Raw genomic sequence first — 27,974 nt, 5'->3', positions numbered from 1 at the left:
CCTGAGCAGATAGTTTTATGGTGTTTTAAAGCTGACCTAACATGCCTATCTTGATTTAAAATAAAAGGCATCCCGGTTCCTTTTGCTAAGAAGTGAACTTTGGCAATAAGAAGGGCCTGAAGACTGAAATAAACTCACTTTAACAGTACTGAAAGGGAACAGATCTTTTCTTCAAAAGCCTTGTACGCAGGGCCACTCAGACAGTTGTTGAAGTAAAAACAACATACAACAATATTTGCAAAAAAGCTTAATATAATCTTTTGAGTCTATAAACTCTAAACAATAAATATAAAACATGTACATGGCACACCAGAGCAGCTAAATATTAAAACAAACAAGTGCAAATTGATAAAACTTACCTATATTGTCAGTGATAAGTTTGTTTCACTACTGTGATACAATACAAGCTTAATATATCAAGTTGTTTTTCCAAAGGAAAACCACAGAACCAAGTTGATACAGAAGGTGATGGACAGGGGGAGACAATAAATAACAAGGCACAAAAACCTCTCTTGCTACAACCCTGTAAGGCACCACTGTGCAAATGTGAAACTATCAAAACCTGTAGTGGAGAAATTCTAAGCCTTTTAAATGACTGGATAATGTATTTTAAAGATGACACTATGCTCATATCTTTAGGAATACAAATACTCACAAACCTTTATTTACACTTATAGGCTTTTAAAAACAAAATTAGTGAAACGGGTGAATTAATACTCAAATACAGGAGCCACAGTTAGTTTCTCCCAGACAGCTTCACAAGTGCAACTTGATCATGACCTATACTGGCCTTGTTAATAGAGTCCTGGATCCAATATGGTACAGAGGGAAATGCTGCCAATTATGTTCAATTGTGTGTGGCACACCAGCAATTTTAACAAAACAGACTTCAGGGATTAGGATGAGAATAAACTCATTTTCACTTGTAACCAAAAATGATTTAAATCCAGAGATAAAAGGTTAGTAGCCTTAATCTAACATCATACCTAGGGATCTTAATACCCAAAGTTATAATTTACACTTCTATTTAAGATCTGGGCACCAGCATTTTTCTTCCCTATTCTGTTATCTGCTCAGAAAATCCATCATGAGACAAACTTCAGCAAAAACCTTCTTCCTTACTAGAAGGTTACAAATACATAATTAAGCTTACAAACAATGTTTCCCCCTTTTTTCTAATGTCCCACGATCTCTACTGTATCCTGCTAGAAGTTTTTGTCTTTTCTCCAATTACATAAAAATCTCCAGATTGTACTGAAATTACTTAAAATATACACAGCTTGGACAAGTTTTTACAAGATGAGAAGGGGATTTCACCAATAACTAAAATTTTCTTCTAATGAAAGATTTAGGAGGCACTCAGTCTCTCACGAGCTTCAGACACACAAATTACTTTTTTTTTTTTTTTTTTTTTTCCACTTGGGGAACAATGTCAGTAGACTACACTTCCAAAACTTCTGCTTCCATTCTTGCAACTTGAACACAACTGCACAGCACATAGTAAACAATCTGAATGAACTTCACTATTCAGTTATTGTCTGAGTTTTGTTTTCTTACAGGACATGTTTTACTCTTTTTACTCTACACTTAAAGATTTGTGGCAAGTTAAAAACATTTAAGGTCAGACAACCTGTAGCTTCAGTGATGCTCAATCTACTGAGCTGCCAGAGAGGAAGAGTCAGGCCAACATAATATTTTTTAAACAACAGAGGAAATGAAAGAGAGAACAGTCTTCAGTGATAGGTTAACATTCATACAGCTATTTGCTGAAAGGCTGCGCCAGCTTAGGCATGCTTCATTCCTTATATTCAGTCCTGTTTTAAGGAAATAACAATTTGAGCAAATACAATGTAAACAGAGCCAGGTAGACTGCAGTAGTAAAGGACAACAATATCGTTGATCTTACAGGTTTAAGGCCAACTATTTATGATTTGAAATATTTCATACTTTTCCATGGCACTTAATACACTGAAGGTTAGTACTGGATGACACTAAACAAGGGTATACATATTCATATAATATGTGATATACACACGTAGCTTCGGTTCCTAAAATAGAAAGTTCAAGTTTTCCTGCCCAAATAAAATCAATTTGTGAAAGACCACCTGTGTTTTCCTATACTGAATAAAGTAGTATTACTATTTTAATCAATTTAGTGCAAACTGACTTAAGTCCAAAGACATCCCACTCCTTGATTTTTAGTCACTACTTACCAAATGCCCCTATTTCATTTAGAAGGCAGCTACACTTTTTTTCCACCCTCTTAAAAGAACAGCAAACACTTGACAACTAGCATGCTGTTCTAATCTACATTAACAAAACTTGCCGATATACAAATCATGTTTTGGTCGTGCAGCAGACCCATCCTCAAAATAATCCATCTCTTAATTCAGTCAGGCTAGAACAGGAGCACAGTGCCACGTTTTAATTAGCAGGTCATCCTGGCCACTCCATACTCCAAGCTGACAACAGCAGGCTCAGCTTTAGAGAACTCTTCCACGAATTCACTGTAGCGATTGTCTGCTGTGTTGCTGCCCTCTATAGTTCTTACAGCATCATTCACAGGGATCAGTGGCTGCTCCTTCTTGAAGCATGGCGGGGTTTTCAGTGCCGTGGGTGCAGGATGAGCAGACTGCTGACGTTCCTTCACAGGGACTGCATCTGACTGCCCATTTCTTCGCTTTATCTTCTGAAATATAGAAAATAGTTACTAACAGTGAGCATCACTGCTTTACTGATAATATTCTGCTTTGAAAGGAAGTGAATCCACTTCCTTTGCTGGCCAACTCAGCATCTGCAGAACCCTCTATTACATACCCTAGGTTAGATAACTAATAGTAGTATTATAGGTAGGCTATGGGATAAGAATATCTTTCCCCCCACAGTTGACAGCAGATGCTACAAGCACTGTATGCCTAAAGTTTGCAGCTGAGCAGAAGGCAAAATGGTTGCCTGTCAATGTCTGTAGAGAAGGAGAGGTTCTTCCAGGCTTACCCTTAGTTTGGTTGCTATTAAGATGGGAATAATTTCTGAAGTACAGGCAAAGGAAGACAGGCCTTGATACTATTAGCAAGCAGTGAGTTTGTAGTAGACCATGAATCTCTTAAAAACAGAAAGTAATTTTGTACCTAGGACCCTATGTCCTTCCTAAAAGCCTTCTAAAAAACTTTTCCTCTATATCTGAAAAATGCTAATAGTTTGTTCAAATGCAGGAATACACTAAAAAAAGTCAACTAGAAAGCAGGACTGGAAGAAAGGACCTATCCTAGAAGCACCGAGCAAGAGAAGAAAGGTTTAGATTAAGGTGTTTTGAATTAAAAAAAAAAAAAAAAAAAAAAGGCAAACAAATCTTACCCAGTAACTGTGAGCTTGAACTAGTTAACTGAACTGATATTCGGTGTTGATGTCTTTGTGGTCTATCAAAACCTAGACTGAGCCCAAAAGAGAGTAGTGTCTCCTGACACCAACTTTTTGAAGACGGAAACAGCAGTAGGAAAGTCTACATCAAGATTTCAGACAACTCCGTGTCTTTGTCACTCAACTTCACCTGAGCCAACGTTTCTCACTTAACACCATGGAACAAAGTTTAATAAAGTGAAGTCTCAGTTTTGAATTTTCATCTTGTTTATTCTTCCACTTTCTTCACCTTCAGTTTTCATCTTGCTTCTTCAATTGTATAAAAACTTTTAAGTATATAATTAAGATTTGAAACAGTTTAAGATTGAGTGACCTGAATTCATTACATTATGGTACGATTAGTTTAGTAAAATCTTTCCTCTTGGAAAAGCTGTACTACCCTCTCCCATAACTCCTTTATGTTATTTTGGGGTAAGTGTTACCATTTCTAGCCACACACACAAAAAAGTAAAACTGATAATTAGATAACTTTTGCATTTTTTAAAAGGTATTGCTCTGAAGTTTCAACACCTTAACTGACAGTAATGAAGTATCAATTAAATGCTACTCATTAAGCCATACTAGAATAAAGTGAGATACACCACTCAATTTTTCCTGGTTGTTTACTGTAGCAACCTATTAGAAGTCATGTATAGAAAGCTGATCTCTGGATTTACCCATCTTCAAATAAGCAGTACAATGTATATGCCCCATTATTATGGTGACTTAACTTCATACGCAGGTGCATGCTATTTTAAGAGAAGGACAATACTTACTGCTTCCATTTCAGTAGCTATAATGGAAATAAAACATTTTCAGTCTCCTTGGTTTAATAACACAGCTGTAGCTACGATGGGTACCTTGTCATCTAAGACAAGTTTAACATAAACTTAACCTACATTAAGACGTCTTCAGTAATGCTTTGGTAGTAGGAACACTTTTACACAATACAGTTCATCAGTAAGGCACAATAAATTGCGTTTAAGAGCAGAACATTGGCTACATAGTCTGGCATTCAGCATAGAACCATACAGTGAAAGTCAAAGTCAACATTACATAGAACAAGTGCTAGGCCATACAGTAGTGACATTTGTATGAAAGCTACCAGCATTATTAGACTATAAGTGTGAATTTGAAGAACAAGTCACAAGTAAGTACACTTATTTTGCAATACTTACAGCTTCCAGTTCTTTAATTTCTTCCTCCAGTTGTTTATTTTGTTCGCTCATGTTCATTATAAGATTGAACACAGATTGCCTGGGATGCATACTTCGGTCAAACTGATGGTACATATTCCTCCAAAACCTGCATGTAACAGACAGTTTTAACTATGCAGGATAAAGAATCAAAGAAAAGAGACTATATATAATTCAAACTTACTTAAAATTGAATGATACTGTATTAGGCTCCAAAAGAGTTAGTCCTGGAGAAAAGTCTGGATTATAAAGAGGATTCTGATATTTCTTTTGTTCATCCAGAAGAAACGGCCACAGGGAATAGGTCTTCTCTTTTAATCTTAAGGCAAGAAGAGATCACAGTCAAGACACTGATTGTAAGCAAAAAACAGAAGTTGTTCAACTCAATATAATAAATACATCTTCACTTTTTCAAAATAAGTTACTAGAAATACTTATAAATCAAATTAAAAGCTTTTACTAAAAGCTTGGAACATGCTAATGCTGGACAGAACTATCAGTTTTAAAAGTACTAGTGCTTATGCTGTGCAAGTTTATCCTAGTTGCAATAAATGCCTTTGAAGTACAGTTTGAGACAAAGATGAACTGATGTAAACTTTAAAGAAGAAGTTTTCCAACTGAAAGCATTAGGAGACATTCTATTAATACTTCTGGCAGTAATTAGCCTTGAACAGGCAAACGTTTTAAGATTCCCCAATCTGTTTTTGGGTGAGTGGGGGAGGGCATGAGATGATGCTTCCAAACTTAAGCTTATCCTTTTTTTTTTTTGGAGGGGGGGGGGGGGAATGCAGGGTGGGAGAGGGAGAAAGAAGCCTTAACTTTCCCTATGAAAAACAAGCATGGGATTTTCTCCCAGAATTAGAAAGACTATCTTCAATGTCCAAAAGCATGAGAAGCACTGCTGTTCCCTGATATAGGTCTACATAATTTTCAGTATTCCCAGTCCTGTGTCTATTTCTATTCAGGGCATAAAATGAAGAATCACAGGAGTTCTTAGTCTGCCAGAATAAACAAAAGACTTTGCAATATATCTGCTTACTTTAGTTCTTCTCGCTCTTTTTGGCAGTTTCCAAGGAAGTTACCAAACTGGCATGAATGGACGTGTTCATGGATCTGAAGGAGGAAAACTTCATTGTACTCAAAGGCTTGCGGAAACTGCTCAGTCAGATTCCACACACTTTCTAAAAACTGGGTGAATACCGGCGAGATCTCTTTTGGATCACCATCCAACTGACCACACCTGAAAAAGATTCCATATCAGATTGAAATTGGTTTAAGTTAGAAATCAAAAAAAGTCATAGTTGCACTTGTTTTTAAACAGCAGCACATTAATTTGACACTAGCTTTGGTTTGGAGATTAAGCACCTAACTTTGAGAACTGGGGCAATTTCTGAATAGAAATAAGTCTATATTTAACCTATTTTCTGACTTGTAAGTAATCACATCCGTATTCAGTACAGAAGAGCAAAATAAGACAGTTAAATTCCTTTGTGTCTATTACTTCCATAGCCAACATTTGGAGTACACCAGCTAAAAGCAAATTAATAAGGAATAAATAGCAGCAAGGCTATTACCATAGCTGATAAGCAGATCAAGGGAAAAACAGAACTCTTAAAATACAGAACTTCTAAAGGTAGGCTAGCTTCATCATTAGAAGTAAACGTAAACACAAACTAATTTTTATCAATTTCAAAACTGTTTAACATTGCCTAAATAGCTAGGACATAGCTTTATATTGGTTTTGCACTGTCTGTGCATACATGCAGATCTATTCGCAATTATCATCATCTGAGAGTGAGGCACCAGTAGTACTAGAAATTTATGTCTATAACATTCAAATACCTATTGGATAATTGATTTAAAAATCACAATACACAAAGTGCATTGTCTACTGAAAATAGCTTACTCATTGCAAAATTTTTAGCAACACTGCAGTAGTTGTCTTTTGTTTTCAAGAATACTTAGTTCAGTTCACTGTATATGTTTTACTGGATTGGAAGAATGAAGTACCTGTCAGAGAACTTGTGCCCAAAAGAGATCCAGTCTTTCTCTATCAAGACCTAAGGGTAAAACCAAAAAAAAAATCTCATGTAAAATGGTACTCAATCTTACTTCTATAGTATTAACCCCACAGGTTATCAATACATTGTATTTTAAATTTGAGTCAAATAAACTACAGTACGAGCAACTCTTTGTCACTTTGTAGTTCCTTTATTTTCTTGGAAGTCTTTCACAAGAGATTCTCAAAACACATTTCTAAAACTAGTAAAAAAAGGTTTAGCAGTTAACTGCTGTTAAGCAAGGCTCGCTTTAAGCATACTAATATTGTACGACTTCACAAATAGATTATCAACCAGCTTGCAAAAAAATTGCAAAGCATAGGAAAAATTTTAGTATTGCACTCTTGCTATCGTAGTTTACATAAAGCCACACAACATAACCTTTGTAACATTTTACTGTAATGAGTTTGTTAATATCAACACTAGCTTGTTTTATCGTTTCAGTCGCAGTATCAAGCACCAAAAGGTGATCTGCCCATTACAGAAGTTTTCACAGAAATCCAATTGACAGTGAGGACAAAAAACAAAGATGAAATTACTTCCCTGAAAATTACACACATTCTCACTATTCACAAAAAATTAATCCTCTTCTAATTCCTCCTCAACTTCATTTCTGCTGCTTGTAATATTTGTTGCAGATAGTTCTAACCAATACCTGGAACTAATTTTATGTACTATTTTTCAGGAGTTCCTATAGCACTTAGTATTGCCACTACAGAACACTCGATTTTCCTACTCTAAAATTTGCAATAATCATACTGAAATTCTTCTTCCTCTCTATAGAAAGATGAAGAAGTTTAGATTGCTTAAATATCTTCAGGTCTCTATCACTGGGGGAGTTGTCATTTTTAGATTTTAATAATGCTGATTTCAGGACAAGTGATAAAAGCACAGAGCTGCTGTAATTCCATACATCAACTATTTCCCATAAGCACTTTGTAATCCTTATATTTTATAGGCAAGGGGCTTTTTTAGATGCAAAAGGCAATCATTGCAACATTTCTGCAGGGTGCCTAAGGCAATCCACTATTTGTATTTCAGTTTTTTAGATTTTAAAAAAAGTGGTTCTTCCCAGTAGCAAAGTATTTCTAAAAGAAAGATGTATCAATATACTGCAGGTCTTATTTGTAATTACAAAAAGCAAGCATCAGTATGTTTACACTGCTCACTTTCACACTCAAACATTTTACATCCTTTGCTTACCAAAGGGCAACTCAGCAATGCAACAGGCCACTTACCATGAATCCTTTGATTGTTCTGTAATAGGAATCTAGTAAGAGAGCTCCAAGGGAGCAAACTTGGGAAGTCCTATCCCAGCCATCTGAGCAGTGCACCAATACACTTGCGCTCTCAACCGCTATTGCCTGTGAAAGAGTTTCTTAGTGAATGGTCTATTCTGGACAGAAGTCAAAATTTAGTATATAAATACAAAAGCCACATTTATCCCAAACTCACAGCATAGACCATTTTATTTAACAAAGCCAGAAAAGTGTTTATTATGAGGAAAGAATTTGATACTATCAGAAAGCTAGGAATTTCTCCCCATGGAAGCATAGGAAATTCCTTACCAAGAAAAGAAATTCCACTACCACAAGGCAACAAGAACATCTACAGAGGTTCCCAGTTCTCTTTCTACCACTTATAAAATGAAACTTATAAAAACCCCTTGCAATGCATACTAAGAAAGTAGACTGCATGTTACAGACTAAACAGGTTAAAAAAAAAACCCTAACAGAAACACACTATTAGAAGATACCTACTTGTTTATCATTATACTACATGGAAGTTAAGGGCTAGGAAATGCTTATTAGCTTCAGCTAAGAATTATATCCTGTTAGTCCAAATATTTTGGGGGGTCATCTTCAGGAGAATCACTCACTTTTACGTAATGTTAACTCCTTGTTATCTCACCCAGTAAAAACAAAAATCTAGGCTTTTTATTCGCCCAGCCCCCCTCAGGTCAAGCCCTTGGCTTCATAAGGGCCTGGCAAAGGCAATTGTTCCTCTGAATTCTTCACAAAGAGTCACATTTCCTTGCCAGATGAAATCAGCATAGTCAATTTGGTTTCTTTGCAATTAGTACCTCAGGAATTCTGTTTTTCAAGATACAATAAATAATTGTTCCATCTACCTCCAAACTGGTTACACCTTTCATAAATACCTAAAAGAACCAGGGAACATAAGAATCCCTTTATCTCCTAATACAGTGACTAAACAGCATTCAAAAAAAAAAAATCCCAGAACATTATCCAGCATATTTAATATCTCCAGTCATAAAGAGATACTTAATATAAAACAGGATATCAGATGTATCGGTGTATACTAAGAATCTACTTCAAAAAAGATCAGTTGCAGAATTTTACACATTACATAATATTAAGTATAATTTTTCCCAATAGCAGGTCAACTTGCCATCAAACAAAGCAGCAGCATACAAGTTACCTTGACTAGGAAGACAGCAGCATCCAACACAGCTTTGATATGACGCAACCATCCAGAATTCTCCAAACCAGACAAAAAGTCATTGACAGACAAACCCTTTGTGCCACTGACTGAAAGAAACCAAGAGTTAGAAAGCCTTAAGCAGTTGCAACTTAGAAAGAAGAATTGTATATTGTTTCTAATGCCTATGCTGTAAATTGATTAGAAATCTTTCAGGAAAACGCCACTGAAATGGTTAAAAGAGAGGTACTATAAAGTGTGCTCCATCCAAAATTCAACTCTGTAGAACTACAGTAACCATGAATGACAAGAGTAAGACATTTGTGTCTTGTTGAAAAAATAATATTCAAAGTAAATACACTGGTCATCCCCAAGGGGGAGCCTTACCAAAGAAGGCAACGCAAGTGTGAAAAGCTTAACAGAAATACTTAAAAATTACAACTACTAGTAGAACATAGCTGCATCCAGACAGTATACACAGTTCAGAGTAGTCAGACTGCCAGAGTTTCACTTTATTCTCCTAAGCAAAGAGGAGAAGGTGATGAATGTAGTACAAGGACATAGTGATGAACTGAGAACCATTGAGATTTTCTACCTCCAGACTCGACATAAAATTCTGACTCTGATCTCTACCATTTTTCCCTAGTATACTTTGATCCTGTAACAATAACGCCGACTGAGAGGGCAGGGAAGAACTCAAGTTAAAGAAAAGCTGTACTGCAGCATAACAGCAAGAGGTGTAGAGGTCAATTGAGTTTCTCACACAGGTGCTTAATAATTCATAAGTGAGACAGATAATCAAAATCATACAGGAACCAGGTTAGCAACTCACACAGTTACATAACTGTCCAAACATGATAAACTTCTGGCAATTAAAAAAAAAGAATATTCATTAGCTGATACAGCTTCAGTTATGTGTGATTTTAAGAGAGAAACTCGAGGTTGTCATCCACAAGAATACCTGCCCCTGCCACAGAGGAAGTCTACTTTCTAGCAAGCTATGCTTGGTATGCAGATATGCTAATACCTGCCCCAAATGAAAATAAAAAGGCTCTATAGCTGAAAGATATCAGTGGGGATATTCACACAGCAGCTGCAAAATAATCTTTACCTTGGAGTATGGGAGGAAGACACTCAATAGGGAAAACAAAACGAAATTCACAAAGTCATTCTGTGACGCAGTTTCCTGTTCAGTCAAGTCCCCTGATGTAACAAGGGCTATAAACTCCTAAACCACTGCCACACAGACCTTCCTGTACCTGCACTACATGTTTCTCAGCTTTCAGCCATACAAGTTTTTGTATATTCCCCATGGCTCTTCGCAGGAAGGGTCATAATGCCAGTTGCTGCTGAATGCTGGAACAGAGACAGGCTTCCAAATAAGCATTGCAGCACCTCTTCTAAAGTCTATAGATCTTTGTCATCTAGAAAAAGAGCTAGCAAACCATGGCAAAAAAAAAAAAAAGTAACAAAACATCAAGAAACCCCTGGATAGAAAACCTACTTTTAAAGGTTAGCCTGTAAGTATCAGTAAAAGCATCAAAAGCTATGTTAGTTTTCCCTGTTGTTTGAAAGAAATAGCGGTTAGGCAGGAGTTCTGCTTCTGCAAGGACTACCACATGGAGGAAATCAGCTGAGAACTACTTGATCCTTTCAGCTAGCTCACACAATCTAGACCAGTGGTTCCATACACCTGCTCAGTCACAACAGTGCAAAACCAGGTCCAGCACTCAATGGTAAAGGAAAGAAACTAAAAATATTCAAATATCTGGGAAGTCAAACATCTTCAGGGACGGGATTGGACAGACAAGGCAATGTCTAGAGGTACTATTCACGGCTGCTCACCCATACATTCTGTAGCTTATGGTTTAAAGCATAAGCTTTCAGCGAGAAAGTAAACAGGCTTCCAGCCCTCTGTTTGTTTTCACCCAGATACTGCTGTCAAAATCTGCTTTTGATCAGAATTTTGAGCTTGGTAGAAATATTTCTCCACTGGTATTTCCCTCTTCTAGCTGGATTTTGATATTTTTATACAGCAAGGCAGAGGTAAGAACACATACGTTGAGCCCAAAGAATTACTTTTCATTTCTATGAATTAGGACAGACATTTTTATACTACTTAGTGTCAATGCAATTTCTTCATTTCATCACTGTTTTGACACTTATACGCTGAAAAAAAATACTTTCTAGTCCCTGATGGTCCCTAAAAGGGTCAAAGACAATTTATGATACCACTAAGATGTTTAGCTACTTCACAATAACTATCATTCAAGACAGCTTTGCCTATAAAGATCCTATCATAAAAACATGCCCTGCATGCACGTGAGCCCCAAAACCTCAATGTTCCATTGCTTGCCTGTCCTTATACACACTACTAGCAATGCCTCAGGCAGCAGTTCAAGAGGTGACTAGAACCTGCAGACTGAAGCACAGTGTGCTGGGGCCAGAGGTTGTTTTTAACAACTAAACAACCAAAAAACACCCCAAACAAACCCATCCCCCCTACACACAGTCCACATAACACACAAAAAAACCCCTTAGTTAATACATTTCCATCATCAGAATACACACAGCAGACCACAGCAGCTATTACTGAGCCTTTTCCTCAAATATTTCCTGCAGAAATGCTGTTTCTTGACATATGCAAAGCTTCTTTGCTTATCAGTCTTTTCTGACATGTAATACTGTGGTTTTGAATATATGAAAACTGGACTTTTTATTAAATAACACAGCCACAAATTTAGTTTACGTGAAGATTCTTCCATTGGGGTTGCATAGATGGGCAGTCTGCCCATGAGGGGAGCAGAGTCATCGTGTCCACACGGAAGAAAGCTATTTCAGGAAAGTTTTATTTAAATATCTTGCATGCAGTGAAACAACAGCTGAATCCAAGATGAAGAATAGACTGTAAATCCCCCTAGCATGCTCCATGGTGCAGTCCTATTACAAAAGGATGTTGGGAAGGATTATGTCTTACATTCTGATTGCAAATAGAATTGTTAGATTCTGAAGGAAATCAGGAAGATACAGAAAGAGCCTAGGAGGAGGATACATGCTGAAGAATGAATAACAGTTGTTTGTTATAAATAAAAGTGAGGACAGTCCCAGTTACAATGGCTCTTGAAAGAATAGGGTCATTGGTATCACATTCCTGATTTGAGTACATTTAGTTCAGCACATCCAGAAGAAGCTGGTACACAGAAGTTAAGTAGTATTTTCCTCATTTTAAGCTTTGAGCCATTTTCATAGCATTTCCTTCCTGATCACTCCACTGATGGCACATTTCTACAGGGGTCTGAAGACTAAATCATTGCATGCCTCCCTAAATTTTAGGGGTCCTTCCTACCCCTAAAGATGCTTCTACTTCTAGACTGGCATTCAGCAAAACTCTAGTGAATTATACAGACTGAACAGAGGTAGAACAACTGTGTTCATTTACCCCCAATCCTGATTGAGAGAATAACTATAGAAATTACTCACGATTTTGTTTCAATCAAGTTTAAATAAACCAATCCTCCACAGAAGGAAAACCCAAAACTTTCCATCCTTAATGAAAGCTTCAGAAAGATATTTGGTAAGTACTGTCGGTAGGATGCTAAGTCAAATAGAAGGAATATGAAGTCTGTGAAGTTTAACTGTGATGCACACACTTCTGCATCAGACATTATACAGGAGCAGGCCTCTTAAATTGTTTGGTTTTTTGTTTTTTTTTTTTTTGTTTTTGTTTTTTTTTTTTAATTTTTTTTATTAGCTAGTTTTCTGGAACTGAAGATACTAACAAAAGAAAGAGGGGTTATGCCAGACTTAAAAACTGAAGTTCAGGCTCACACTTCTCATCTTTCCCTTCAATAAAGTATGTGCAGAAATAACTACAGAAATACATATTATCAAAGCTCAGTACTATTCCATACAGAGTGCCTGAAAAACAGGTTAGCAGCAGATACAGGCTCAATGAGAGTGAAGTGAGCCTACACCACTAGTCTGTAAAATTTCTTGACCAATGTAACCAGAACGTCTTCATCAAAATAGGCTTCCATACAAGTGTAAGCCTTCCCCATGACTGGAAATATTTGCCTAATTCTAGAAGGCAAGCACTTTATATATGTATTGTTTGTCAGGTGTGGAAGCCTCACTTCTGCCACTGTACTTTAATCTCAGTATTAATACTCTACCAAGTGTCTTAAATTTGTTTGCAGCTGTTTATCTAAACAAACTATTGATGTTCTGGAGTGTGTCCAGAGAAGGGCAACAAAGCTGGTGAGGGGTCTGGAGAACAAGTCTTATGAGGAGCGACTTGGGGAGGGGTTGTTCAGCCTGGAGAAAAGGAGGCTGAGGGGAGACCTTATTGCTCTCTACAACTACCTGAAAGAAGGTTGTAGAGAGGTGCGTGTCGATCTCTTCTCCCAAGTAATAAACAATAGGACAAGAGGAAATGGCCACAAGTTGTGCCAGGGGAGGTTTAGATTGGATATTAGGAAAATTTTCTTCACAGAAAGGATTAGTAACAAGTAATCAGTAACAAGTGGTGTCCCTCAGGGGTCAGTACTGGGTCCAGTCCTGTTCAACATATTCATCAATGACCTGGATGAAGGGATAGAGCGTACCAGCAGCAAGTTTGCTGATGACACAAAACTGGGAGGGGTGGCTGACATGTCAGAAGGCTGTGCCGCCATACAGCGTGACCTGGACAGGCTGGAGAGTTGGGCAGAGAGAAACCTTATGAAATTCAACAAGGGCAAGTGTAGGGTCCTGCCCCTAGGGAGGAATAACCCCATGCATCAGTACAGGTTGGGGGCTGACCTCCTGGAGAGCAGCTCTGTGGAAAGGGACCCAGGAGTCCTAGTGGACAACAGGATGACCATGAGCCAACAATGTGCCCTGGTGGCCAAGAAGGCCAATGGCATCCTGGGGTGCATCAAGAAGAGTGTGGCCAGCAGGTCAAGGGAGGTCATCCTCCCCCTCTACTCTGCCCTGGTGAGGACGCATCTGGAGTACTGTGTCCAGTTCTGGGCTCCCCAGTTCAAGAAAGACAGGGAACTGCTGGAGAGGGTCCAGCAAAGGGCTACAAAGATGATTAGGGGATTGGAACATCTCTCTTATGAGGAAAGGCTGAAGGACTTGGGTCTTTTCTCTAGACTGAAAAGACAACTGAGGGGGGATCTTATTAATGCTTACAAATATTTAAAGGGAGGGTGCCAGGGGGATGGGAACAGTCTTTTTTCAGTGGTACACTGTGATAGAACAAGAGGTAACGGGCACAAACTTGAACATACGAAGTTCCATCTTAACATGAGGAGGAACTTCTTTCCTTTGAGGGTGGCAGAGCACTGGCACAGGCTGCCCAGAGAGGTGGTGGAGTCTCCCACTCTGGAGACATTCAAAACCCACCTGGACACCATCCTGTGCAACCTGCTGTAGGTGACACTGCTCTGGCAGGGGGGTTGGACTAGATGATCTCCAGAGGTCCCTTCCAACCCTGACCATTCTGTGATTATTAAACATTGGAACAGGCTGCTCAGGGAAGTGTGGAATCACCATCCCTGGAAGTATTTAAAAGACATGCGGATGTGATGCTTAGAGACACATTTTAGTGCTGGATTTAGCAGTGTTAGGTTGATGGTTGGACTCAATGATCTTAAAAGTCCTGTCCATCCTAGACTATTCTATGATTTTCACCACCAGGTGGCAGGCAGTGGCATGGTATGTAGTTCACTTTTCCTCTGCCCCCCTCTCAACAAACACTCCAAGATGCACCTACAAGCAGAGAAGGGGCTCACCAGGCCGAAGAGCTTAAGATTTGTACAGACAATATGCCTACTGTGAGTTCGGTGGAACTAAGCGCTCCTTGAAGGATCAGCATTCTATATATGAAAATACATGTACAGACACATATTATTTCATGTATTTATGTTACACAAGTATGTATACATGCATGTATACTTGGAAAACACATAAGTCTTTCCCACAAGCCACTGACACACTAATCAAGTTCACCCAAGACGTATGTGCCACTCAGTTAATTTTCTTCAAAATAACTCCTTTCATTAGATCTTAAAGGTTTAAGGTAACATTATCACAGACGACAACAGACTGGTACTAAACATAGAGCTGGCATAAAATATAGAAGTATCAATACAGTTTGTGTAAGTTACTATTGAAGACTTCAGAAAAATATTTATCTTATTTTCATATACGCTATTATAGTACAGTTAGAACATACCTTCCAGAAGTTTTTGCAAGCTGGATCTCATTACATGAATATTTTCAATGCCAACAAACTGGAACCTAATGTTAGAGTAGTTGTCTTCATTCTCATAGCCCTTCCCAGCAGCTCTGTTTGCCATTGCATTAAGCTTAAAAGAGCAAAATAAAAATACTGAAAACCCGTACTTGAAATAAAGAATGTCAAATTAAGAAATTAAAACAATGCATTTTCAATGAAATACACTAGGAAAAAAACAACACACAAGAGCATACACTATAAACAGATTCTAATGAATTAACGGTTTGTGGCAAGTCAACTTGAAAGCTTCCAAGTGTAAGAAAGGCATGGTACATAAAAAGTAACAGGCAGTCTATATTTAGAGCTGACATATCTGAATAATGCATTTAATTATCTCCTATTCTCTCCTCCATATTCCCACTAACAAACCTTTACTTACTTCCAAACATTTCTGAGCAAAGACACTACAACACAATTCACCTACAGAGGAAAGAGTAGGACCCAGACTTAATCATACACATGCTTTCTAGACATATTAAAATGTCGATTTTGGTGTTAAGAAGCTAGTAAGTTGCTGCAGCTATAAAAGTTACAGTTATAAAAAAAACACAGTTGGCTCAGTTTCAGTCTGTCAGACTGACCTACTGCTGAACCCTGCTCAAAATAGGTGTAGATCCTGCAGTGTAAGATTCTCACTTCACATACTTGTTATCCAGCTCCTGTGTTCAGAGATTTGAGTGAAGCAAATATCAATTTAAATGCACATTCCAATACAGGTCAAAAACTCAACATAATTCAATTTAATTAGATAGTGATGAAGTATGACCTCAGAACACTACAGCAAAATTTCCCCTACTTCTTCCTGGCTAGGACAGAGAACAATAGCAGTTTTCACAGAACATTTACACAGAATACAGTACTCTCCCATTCTAAAAGAAACCCCAACACAGCTCACGATTTCATGAATTTAATTTCAAACAGCTACAGTAACATTGATCCCACTCAACTGTTCGTGTCTTAACTATGTTTTAAGTTGATTTTTAAATGCATCTCCCCAAACATTCACTAGCATATTCATTGAATTCCAAAGTCCTAAGAGGGGTGCAACTTCTCTATTCAGGTGTTTAATTACTTGCTTTCTTAAAGAGGCCAAACCTTACCTTAACGAACATTTTTGCCCACAATGGAGTCAATATAAATTTTTTCAGAATTACACTGTATCCCTGTACTGTAATATTCAGGAAGAGAGGCAAGTCTGTAGAACCTGAAGTACGTACCTTCGGCCTGGTGTCCATGACATACATGTAGCGATTTGAAGGATTTGCTTTACTGATGGCTTGCAACATGTGTTCATCTTCCAGACACCTGGCACTGAAACCTGAGAGAGGCTGACTGCATCTGCAAATTGCAGCCTACCACAGAAAACAAAGAAAAAATTAGCATCAGTTTAATACTTGTGGTTGAAGTGCTTTGCCTAATTCTAAAAAGGCACTGAAACAAATTGTTTCATTTGGCAGGTAAAAGTTTAGGTGTTCCAACTTTAAACACATCACTTTTAGACCTTCAAACACAGTACCTACAACTTAAATCTAAAGGTTTATCAAAACATTTTTTCCAGGCTCATCTACATGGGCAAGGTACCAGTTTACATAATGGATTTTCACCAAGTTTAAAATTCCAAGAATAGGGTGGTAAAAATACACTTTAGGAAAGCAAGTTACTCCCTTGGTATGAAGTGAGTTATGCTTGTTTTTACTACTGCAAGTACTTTATGTTATTGTCTGTCATGGTTTGGCCTCAGCCAGCATCAAAGAACCACACAGCTGCTCGCTCGACTCCCACAGCCGTGGGAAAAATCGGCAGAAAAAGGTAAAACTCGTGGGTTGAAATAGTTCAATTTAACAGAACAACCAAAGGGAAGAAGAAAGAAAAACATTAACACCGATAAAGGAGTATAAGGATGCGATTACAGTACCACCGCAAAGCGCACCAACCGGACCCCCACCACCACAGCCCACCCCCGAAGTGGCAACTACCCCCCTCTCTCCCCAGCTATCGCCTCTTATAGCTGGGCATGGGTCACATGGTATGGAATACCTGCCTCCCCTTGCCGGCTCCTTGGGGAAATTAACCCCATCTCTGCCAGAACCAGGACATCGTCTAATATAGTTTTCATCAGGTAATTTTCAATTATACCTTCTGAAATACATTGTATGAGGTGCATCTTCCAAATAGTAGTTATCTTCAAATGCATCTAGTAGCTTAACACTCATCCTTCATAAATTCTTCAACTCAGCAAGATGACAATCCTTCTCTCCCTTCAAAGATAATTCCAAGCCAAGACAGGCAGATGCTGCTTCACACCACTCTCTACTAAAGCCTGCAAAATATTTTTCTCATCCTCTAGTTTTTTACCTTGCAAATTCCTCCTTAAAGAACCATTTCTCTTCTTTTGGTGTTTTGGTTTGGGTTTGGTTTTTTTAACTCCCATTTTGACCGAACACAGTTTATTCTTGATATATCAAGGAAGACAGATCACTTGACAAAAAAGCTGTCTTTAGTTGTCTTGAGGTCAGTTTCTCTTTACCTACACCAAACTACCGCCAAGTGTTGAGAAATAATTTTCAGTACATCTGCATTAAGAGAAGACACACTATACCTCTTTATTTTTATGATAATATGACAACACAGGGAATCTTCCTTTGCTTCTGAACTTGGAGCTACCAACAATTATAGGCTTGCTTGCAGTTCTGGGAACATAAAGTTCTCTAGGATAGGTTTCACAAATCTGGAAGACAGAGATACACAAAAAGAATTTTATGTACAAGGCAATAAGCCTATACTAGTTTTATTGCATCCAATTTGAGTTATCTTATGTGAAATAAGAGAAAGGATAAGTACTAACATGTTTCTCTAGATACACATAAATAGCTTAGAAGAGAAGACAAGCCATGGATAAAAAAAAAAGTACAAATTGGTATCCAAATTATACAACCAAGCACTGCTAGAAAGCACTGCTATACTAGCATTCACCCCTCAAGAATGCAACTCTACAGTAGAAATGCTAAGAGCCTGTTTCAAATAAAACACTGGAATTATTTCCCTCATTTTTTGTACTTGCAGACTACAGAGTAAGATGAAATCTAATCTGGGAATCAGCTGCACCACCACAGCCATTGTCTCCCACAGCCAACATCACAAATGCTAAAGTAGAATCCTTGTCAGTTAAGAGAGATAACAAAGCCGCAGAGCGCCAGAATTGCTGGGGCTGTGCTTCGAACAGGTAAGTATACTCTAGAAACAATCCCAAAGAACACATGCATCCATGCATGCTTACTCTTTCAATGAGGCCTTGGAAAAAACTTCAGTTAGAATCTTGTGATATTGCACACTGATTAAGGGGCTAACCCCTCTCACCTGCAAGTTTTCGTTTATGCTGCAAGCCAAGTGATTTCATAGTATTAGACTGTTTTCTATAGGATTAGAGTCAGAGGATACAGCACAAGCAGACACAGAGCAAAACATGTTTCCATTACAACACTTACCTTATAATCACGATTAGCATCGGACAACTGCCAGTTAGCATTTGGCACTCCCATTCTCTTATATTCTTCTGCTAGATCAATAAGCTGCCAACCTTTGACTTGCTCAGATTCATTTTGTTTTGGATTATATGAGAAGGCATACAGTTCTTCGTAATTTGCTAAAAGGTAAAGAATAACACTATGTAATGAGTTGTACCTGAGAATGTCTGAGTGGAGAAAGGTAGCACAGTTGACAAGTCTTGAAATTGCCCAAGTTCCAGAGAAAGCTTCAGGCTTCAAGATTCTCAGAAGCAAGACTAAACAGATACTTGACACTCCTGAAATATTTATTCTGCAACTATCATATTGTTAACTGACATAATTACAGATATTTAATTAAAGTTAGCTTATGAGAGCTTTCTTGAGTGCACTTGACCTATTTCAGCCAAGACATTTAGCCAGAAGGGCAAAGCAGAAGTCACAAAATGAAGACAGACAAAATTAAATAAGACAAAAAGCAGGATTATTAGAAGACTTCACAAGAGCTAAAAGAACAAAAAATTTTTTGGAGATAAGAACAGAAATTTACATCTACTGACCTTTAAAAGCAATGTTTTAAAAACTTCCCTTTAAGCAAAAAAAGCTTTCAAAATATTTTATGTTTTTTCTAATACACTAGTCACTTATCACAGATGACAACATTTTACATTGTTTAAAACACAAAGCAGAAAATGCAAAAGACAATACTAGGTGACAGAGCTCTTGTAAAGCTGAATTGGTAGTGCTATTTTAGCATCAAAGCTTCAGCTTTATTTCTGAAACTGCACAAAATCAGTAATAACTTAGCAAAAATGCTACTAAGCAAATACTATGGAACACACCAATAAAGAAAGACTATACACATTTATATTCACAATTCCAGGGATAATATTAGAAATGCAAAAAATACAGGAATCTCGCATTCTGCTAGTAAACATCAGTGACCTACAAGAGCCAGACAACACACATTCCAATTTATATGTAGATTAATACTTAATCAGCAAAATCCTTTTATACACCAAATCCATTTAAGAGACTTTTACATAATGCACATTTAAAAAAAAAAAAAAAGCAGACATGGATTTCCCCTCCTCCCTCCCCTTCCCCTTCCCTCCAACTTGCTATCCAGGCGTATACTGCAAATTCTTTTACAGTTAGAAGTATTACCTGTTCTTGACAGCTGAAGCAGAGAGTTATAAATGTCATGACAATCTCTCTCTCTGGGAACAACAAAGTGAACTATCCTGAAGTTCTTGCACTGGATGACAAGGGGGCAGCCAGAAGTAGTCAATGGAAGTTTTTCTACCGCAGCAATGTGGTGATGTAGTATCTGTGGCATACAAGAACTCACAGGGTAAGCACGCTGATGAAAAATGAGAACAGCATACTATTTACAAAAGCAGATATTAAGCGATGCTGAATATGGATTTTGACTAATTTTGTCATTCATTCAGTTAGAAAAAGAAATAAATTTAGAAGAAGAAATTCAAGACTGGCATTTTGGTCAGGATAACATGATTTCTCAAAATGTAATTATTCTCTTCCCTCGTATTGAGGTGTTACCTAATGTTTGTAAGGGGCAGTAAATACCCTTCTAAATGAAAAAGAAAATAAAATCAAGTAGTAAAACTCCACTGGGGTTGTTCAGTCATCTTCTATAACTTTGCTGACATGCTTACATCTAATTAGGCAGGGCCCAATTAGGCTATCTGCTTGCTTCTTTTTTTTTTTTTTCCCCAGTATCTACAGGAATATACTTTAGAATTTTCAGGGAAATTAAAGCAGATCAGGGAAAGCAACTCAACATATAAAAGATACAGAATTTGCTGACGATTTTAGAATTCCAATATTTAAAATCTATAGAATGAACAGGGAATAACATGTCTCCTGTATTACCTATTGCACTATGTAGACATGAAAGCCTCTTGGCTAAATGCCTTTCAACTGCTTTAACAGATGACTGCCACAGCAATGGATACACAAAAGCCCTCCATAGATTCATCTGTGTGGCAGATCTACACAGAATTTAAGACAATACATGGGAAAGTAACAGCTGTTCAACCATGGGAAGAAAGCCACAGATACATTACCTCAACTGAACAAGACGCTCTTGATAGCATTTCAATTACCTCACTAGCAATCATCTCCTCTTAAATATTGATCAGAACTAGACAGGCACCTGAAAACTATGCTGCCAAGTATGCATTTACAAAGAGACTGTATCTTTGAGACATTATCATAATTATACTTGATACTTGCATTATCATCACAGAAATGCAATACTCTGATTATATGTTCGATTTCCCCAAAGTGAAACCTTTTAATGTAGTGCACAGGGAGATGCAAGTAATGTTTCTGAATCACCAATAACCTATTTTGTATGAAAAGATAACAGTTTGGTTTGTACAAAACTATATATTATACCCAAGAACAAAACCTTTTCTTTAAAGCACCAAGCGGCATCTAGTCAGATAACCATGATACAGGATTAAGGGTAATCCAGAAAAATACACCTGCGGGTAATACACCTACAGAAAAAAAAATAATTAACCACATGCTGGGAAATGAGATTTCATCCTGGAGGATGACAGACTTAAGGCACTGAACTCAGTCAGGTAGCTGGGCTACAGCGGAAGCCAGACCTTCATGTCCGCATGTGTGCCACCAGGGCACTGAGCAGAAAAAACTAACAGGAATTACTGCACTAGCCAACTTTGTACAACATCAGTAGTGGTTACCAAGAAGCTGCAGCCCCTTCTGAACACTACTAGGTGAACACTTGGGAAGAAACAGCTGCTTACCACCCTAAAAAAGGGCATGGGATCTTTAATATTTCACCAAAGCCTAGATCTTTGGATTTCGCTGTCTCATTTAACCTAGGCAGGATCTAAATACAAGGGAAGTTAACACAGACATTTTAAACCTGATGCTTAAACTGCCTAGCAGTCTCCCACTCCTGCCTCTGAGTTGCAGTGCAAGTCAGTTGTTTAAAAGAAAGCTACCACACATTCACTCAGGAATACAAGTGAAGGCTAGAGAAGAAATTAGAGCAGCTTGAAGAGAAGTGAACATTATTAACACCACCTGATTTCAACTACAGCAGCATAATGCAAGAGTACAATCTGCAAATCATTAATTTATTATGATACCATGAACATGGAGAGCATGGGGAACAACTTATACCTTTGATGAACATTTTAGAAAACAAATTCAACCTTTGATCAGGAAGGACAAATGCATCTGGGAGAGCATATGCTTTGGAGCTGCAAGCATTCATTATCCTTACCCATGTCTCTCTCTGGCTTGAATCTATGAATAACAGATGAGTTGCTGTAAGGTATAGAGTTCCCGTCAGTGACTTATTGCTCGTGCTGAACCTATCTAGTAATTTCACTTGCTCTACCTGTAAGAAAAGAGGGGAGGGGGAGTAAAAATTAATTTTTGCTTTTTGCAGAAAGCAAAATCCTAACTTTGCAAAAGCTCTGTCAGTTTGTGCAACAATTTTGCAAATGGTAGGTAGCATAACACAGCGCACACAAGATTATTCAGGCCAAACTATTAGGAACAAAATAATGGTCACATAAGCTTTGAGAAGACTGACTAGTTAAAATATCCTGATTTAATATAAGAGTGCATAATGAAGGCACAATGCTAGGCTCATCAGAATACTTACTCCATACACATAACTGCTCTGGTTATTTACTAGTAAAAGAGGCCAAGATACCCAGGTTTGGTTTTGTTTGGGTTTTTTTTTTTTTTTAAACATTAAGAATGATTAATTACTAAGCTTTTAGACTGCTTCCCCAAAGTAGAGCAAACACACTAACAGTTTCCTGTTACCAAGATGCCAGCACTGAATTAACAGCTGATCTCAGCAGCATGCTTCATTGGCTGTCTGCAGACTCAAAGCCACAAAGATTATGGCCTCCTGACTTCAGTTTTACATATCTACGCTCTTCTATATCATCCCTACTCTAAAAAAAATCTAGATCATCATAACCTTGCCTCATAGTCAAAATAAATTCTAATTAAATGCAAGCATTATACTAATAGTTATAACAATATCCTAGAAATTCAAGCACTGTGCTGGCATTTGAAGCAGATATTTCAAGCTTAAGCCTTGCAAGGGCAAATTTCTCCTCCTGGTATTCCATCAACATTGTTATCTAAATCCTACAGAAAACGTTTCAAAAGAGAGTGATTTCTAGATAGCCTGCATTTTATCTGCTGCTTATAACTTCATGGGCTCTACAGTTTGCTTTGTTTGAAGCAAACATTACATGACTGTGCAACAACAGGAAAGGAGTGTGGCAAATGGCTTATCTCCATGCATTCCTCTATTTCTTGGCAGCACTCTCTCATTAATGCCAAGTTAAAGCTGCTATGCTTAAGGCTTGCTGCTACTGCCATCAAATGCATGGCAGAACTCCAAAAACTTCCACACCAGCAAGACCAGCACCCAGATGAAGTGACTAGGAGAACCCACATCTACTGTGCTGATGGTGAGCTGCTTTGAATTCATATGTACAAGCTTAGTTATCTACTAAGAGCACATATAGAACACTAAAAAAAAGTCTTTTCAATTCAGCTATTTCTTATAATCTAGCAAGGCCTAGTTTTGTTTTTGAAAGTTAGAAAAGCAACTTAATGCATACAAAATAGAATGTAGGAAATACAGATATCTACTAAAAGCCAGTGCTACTATGATATTCTAGATTTCAGTTTAGAAAGCCAGAAAATTGGAAGCTACATGCATCAGTACCTCAAAAATACATTATGCAGTAACCAGCAAGGTATCAGTGCTCAGATACAGAGTCGCATAAATCAATATAGCACAGCCAAAACACAGAATTCATTTTGGGCAGTTCTGCAGCAGTAACTGCTCAGGTACCTGCCGCTGCACCTCCCCAGCAAACTGAGAAGTGCACAGAAACTGCTCCAGTTTTGCTCCAGTAACACAACCCACAAAATTCTGGCATGTGAAGTTCCATTCTCCTCCATGTAAGAAGGCAGCTATTCTCAAAGCTGTATTTCTATGTTAGATGATGACAGGCATTAGTGCTCCAGCTTCCTCTTACGTAGGTAAGGTCTTCAAGAATTCTGAAAGCTAAGTTCTAGATACACTTTTCTTAAAGATTACTGAAATGCAGTTTAGAGTCAGCCTCCATAGATGACATGTTCATTTAAACTTGACCCAAGCCAGCTTTAATGGGGACTCAGCTAGATAGACTTTTTTTTTTTTTTGCTTTTTAATTGTAAAGTTTGGCAAATCCTTAGTTATGCAAAAAAAAGTCAGTTGTCAAGTTTTGAAGAGAACAGGTTCACAAGGTTAAGAGATTGAAGACTGTTACTGAGGTTTAGCACATCTGTAAACAGAGATCATTTAAGTAGTCAGAAGAGATATTCTGACAGTAGGTAACACTAACAAATTAGTGAATTTTTAAACCAGTAAGAATTTGAACATCTACCTCAATAATATAAAGTATTTACAGTGAAAGAGTCACCATACAATTTATTGGGATTAGGAGTTACAGATTAAAGGCAAGAAAACCCACAGAGCAGCATTTCAATATAGGAGACAAGTTGGAACAGAAAGGAAGGCTGAAACTATACTTCTTAAGTCTCCCATTAAAAAGCTGAAGAATTAAATTAGAACAATTAAACCAAGACAAAAACAAATTAAAGTATATCATTCCAAGATTCTTTTATTACAGCTTTGTATGACCTTCACTGAAATTTAAAGGTGTTTTCCCTTCCCCATTTGTTTCAAGCTTGCAAACATAAGCTTAGGATGCTAACTAAAACTTTCCATCTCCAGTAGAAAACCCATCAGTATTTTCACCAAAACAGATTTGACTTCAAATATACAAACAGATTTAGCTGAAGAAATTCCAGTCTTTTATACTACATTTTGCTTTAAAATATTTTTAAGGACACTTTAGTTCTAACGCTTCATTGCGAAAAATCACAATATCCTTATTTGTAATTTCCCCACCACTGACATCATAGTGTGAAGTGGTTTTCATCATTTATTGCTACTTAAGTATGTGTTCTCAGACAGAAGTGATTTTTAAGTTGACCTCACTTCTTTATTCAACATAAATCTGTTGGACAGTTTAATTTCACAAAAAGCTAAATTTTATTTCCAGTATCCATGCTGACAATTCTAAGAATTTTAACTTCAACATTTTCAGTAAACTGAAGTTTGAGGAGTAATAAAACCTACTTCATCACCTTGCCCTAGGGATGACAGCTTCCCTGCACAGCAGTTCATTTGCACAAGACTGCACTGTTATTTGAAGCTTATTTTTACTATTACTTTAACAAAATAAATTGAAAAAGAACTGTGAAGCGCTGTCAGATTATAAAAGGTAGAAATGTCTCAGAACAATTAGAATGAGATCCAACTTGAACCTACATATGCGCTGAACTTTTAAGGCCCACAGTGCAGGATGTACTTTAGTTTTCTTGCTTCCTATAAATGTAACACTCATAATAATAACAACCATATAGCATATATGCATTTTAATCCACCTGAATATTCAATAAACCAATAGATTACAAAAAGCTAAGCAAGCATCACAATTATAACCAAAACCTCATGCTATTTCTAGCTATGAAATTGATACTTCTAGAAATTATAATTTCTTGTATGAATTATAAAGTAATTCCTTCAAGTAGTATGTCTTATAAGTTGTGTTCAGAGCTTGTTTCTCTCTTCAGTTATACTGCTACATGAAGTATTTTTTCCCCAGCAGGGGCTCAAAAACACGCAGAAACACAATCACTTGCAGATGCAAAGACGACGGTGACCTGTAGCCTTTCTAGTCTTAGTTTCAGGTTTGAAACAGCTACTCAGATCAGCAAGACACTTTTGTTTAGTCTAGTTTTTATTTTGAAATTAGCTATTGACTGTAACACCACAATATTAAGTTTCCAAACAATGAGTTTCAGGTTTATAAGTAGATAGGTTGCCAAAGAAACCTTATCTCCAATCTGCCAGTTTGGTGCAAGATTATTCCATCCAGTACAACTGAAGCAGCACTAACAGTAGCTTCATCAGAGACCTTCCTCCCGTTTCATATATACACATACAAGTACATATGAAAAATAAAACTAGCTATACACATTTTAAATAAAATTTATATAAGCTATTACACACAAAAATTAAACACCTGATCCTTTATATAACTATCGGTTATAAACCTACTATTTGGAGCTGAAATACAACCACTCCTTTCCTCCACACATCTATAAATCTAATTGAAGCTCAGACTGCCAGGTTAAGGAACCTTGACAGCTTCCAGGACGCAACAGAGAGGGACAGGCTTTTCAGTGGCCCTTGCAGCCAGGGCTGACAAGTAAGAAAAGAAAAATACTGTCAGAAAATTAATCCTATAAACGCTCTGACTAAAAAAAAAAAAAAAAGAAAAAAACAAACAACCAAAAAGAAAAAAAAAAAACACAAAACCCAAAACCAAACACAAACCAAACCCGTAAAAACTACTTAGTAAAAAAAATGGCATAAGCGTTTATTACTTATTCATTATAGAGGAAAGACAACCTAATAAACTGGGCGCAATGGGAAGCGCCGGAGCCAGGGCACCCTCGCCGCCGGCTGCCCCCACCGGGCCCTGGGGACACCCTGAGCGGCACGGGCCGCCCCACAGCCCCTCACGGGAAGGCACCGACTACAAAATGGAAGGAGAAGGAAAACAACGCCCTCGCCCACAGCTGACGGCGGCGGGGCCGGGACTCGCCGGGCCGAACAGGCCTTCCCCACCTCACAGTTACCGGCAACGCCACCGCTACCCTGCGCGCCGCTCCCCCCCGGTCCCGAAGGAGCACCCCACCCGGCGGTGGGAGGCCGGGGCGAGAGTACCTTGGTGGTGCGGATGTGCTCCATAGCGGTACCCGTTCAGCTGCGACCGCCACCCGCCGTGCTGCTGCCGGGCCGGGGCGGCCGTCACCTAGAAACGCTTCCGGGGTGGGGCAGGGCGGGGGCGGGACAAAGCTCGCGCGGAGTCCCTGCAGTGCCCCCTGGCGCCGGGCGGGGGACACCACGTCTCTGGCAGTGAGGCGGCGCCATGGCCGGGGCGGGGACGGCTGGGAGGCGGGACGGGAGGTGAGGTATCGAGCGGCGGGCGGTGGGCAGCGGTAGGGAGGGTATGGACCGGGCCAGCGCTGTGTCCCCGGGATTCTCTGTGAGAAGAAAGGGTCGCAGTGCTGGGAGCTGCGGAGCTCAGTGCTGGCCGTGAAACCTTGCCTGGCAGCCGGCCCTGAGGTGAAGGTGGCCCTGGGCCCCACAATGGGCCGGCAGTAGGTGTGTGGAAACCAAGAGCCATTCCCTGGTTACTCAAGCCTGTGTTCATGGCACAGGAAGTTTCAGTCTTTTAGTCTCACGAATGGGGAAATTCTAGAAGATGGACCTTTTTCTTGTGGTATCACAGAATAACAGAGGGGTTGAGGTGGGAAGGGACCTTTGGGGGTATCTGGAGGAGGGACACCTACAGCTGGTTGCCCAAGACCATGTTTTTAGTTTGGAAAAAAGACAACTGAGGGGGGATCTTAACAATGCTTTTCTCTTCTGGAGAAGAGAAGGTTCTGGGGAGATCTTATTGTGGCCTTCCAGTACCTACAGGGGGCCTACAGCAGAGCTGGGGAAGGACTTTTTACTCGGGCATGTAGCAATAGGACGAGCGGGAATGGCTTTAAACTAGAAGAGGGCAGGTTCAGGTTGAACATTAGGAAGAAGTTTTTCACTTTGAGGGTGGTAAGGCACTGGAACACGTTGCCCAGAGAGGTTGTTGAGGCCCCATCCCTGGAGGTGTTCAAGGCCAGGCTGGACATGGCCTTGGGCAACCTGGTCTAATGGGAAGTGTCCCTGCCTATGGCAGGGGGGGTTGGAACTCGATGATCTTCAAGGTCCTTTCCAACCTAAACCATCCTATGATTCTATGAAATATTTAAAGGGAGGGTGCTGGAGGATGGGAACAGTCTTTTTTCAGTGGTACACTGTGATAGAACAAGAGGTAACGGGCACAAACTTGAACATAGGAAGTTCCATCTTAACATGAGGAGGAACTTCTTTCCT

At 38.6% G+C, this 27,974-nt stretch overlaps 1 protein-coding gene across 5 annotated transcripts; it reads right to left on the bottom strand.

Annotated features, from left to right (window-relative positions):
- Positions 1 to 119: 119 nt before the first annotated feature.
- On the bottom strand, positions 120 to 26,786 carry MTMR6 (myotubularin related protein 6; the record flags this gene model as incomplete). Of its 5 annotated transcripts, none has more annotated exons than XM_082493200.1 (14): positions 120 to 2,689; positions 4,575 to 4,701; positions 4,777 to 4,911; positions 5,632 to 5,832; positions 6,603 to 6,652; positions 7,891 to 8,016; positions 9,095 to 9,204; positions 15,315 to 15,470; positions 16,534 to 16,729; positions 17,977 to 18,105; positions 18,863 to 19,020; positions 20,048 to 20,210; positions 22,167 to 22,283; positions 26,763 to 26,786. In XM_082493200.1, 14 exons carry the CDS (start codon positions 26,784 to 26,786, stop codon positions 2,429 to 2,431), a joined length of 1,953 nt encoding a protein of 650 aa, XP_082349326.1. In that variant the 3' UTR covers positions 120 to 2,428. The 5 variants fall into 5 exon arrangements, with proteins under 5 accessions (XP_082349326.1, XP_082349327.1, XP_082349328.1 ...); XM_082493201.1 differs by having other exon boundaries at positions 15,315 to 15,447; positions 16,595 to 16,729; XM_082493202.1 differs by having other exon boundaries at positions 15,315 to 15,447; positions 16,595 to 16,729; positions 18,863 to 18,960.
- Between the last annotated feature and the right edge of the window lie 1,188 nt (positions 26,787 to 27,974).

Source organism: Vanellus vanellus, assembly GCF_965231255.1.
Source record: "Vanellus vanellus genome assembly, chromosome: 1".
NCBI lineage: Eukaryota > Metazoa > Chordata > Aves > Charadriiformes > Charadriidae > Vanellus > Vanellus vanellus.
This window is presented reverse-complemented; position numbering and strand designations above follow the sequence as displayed.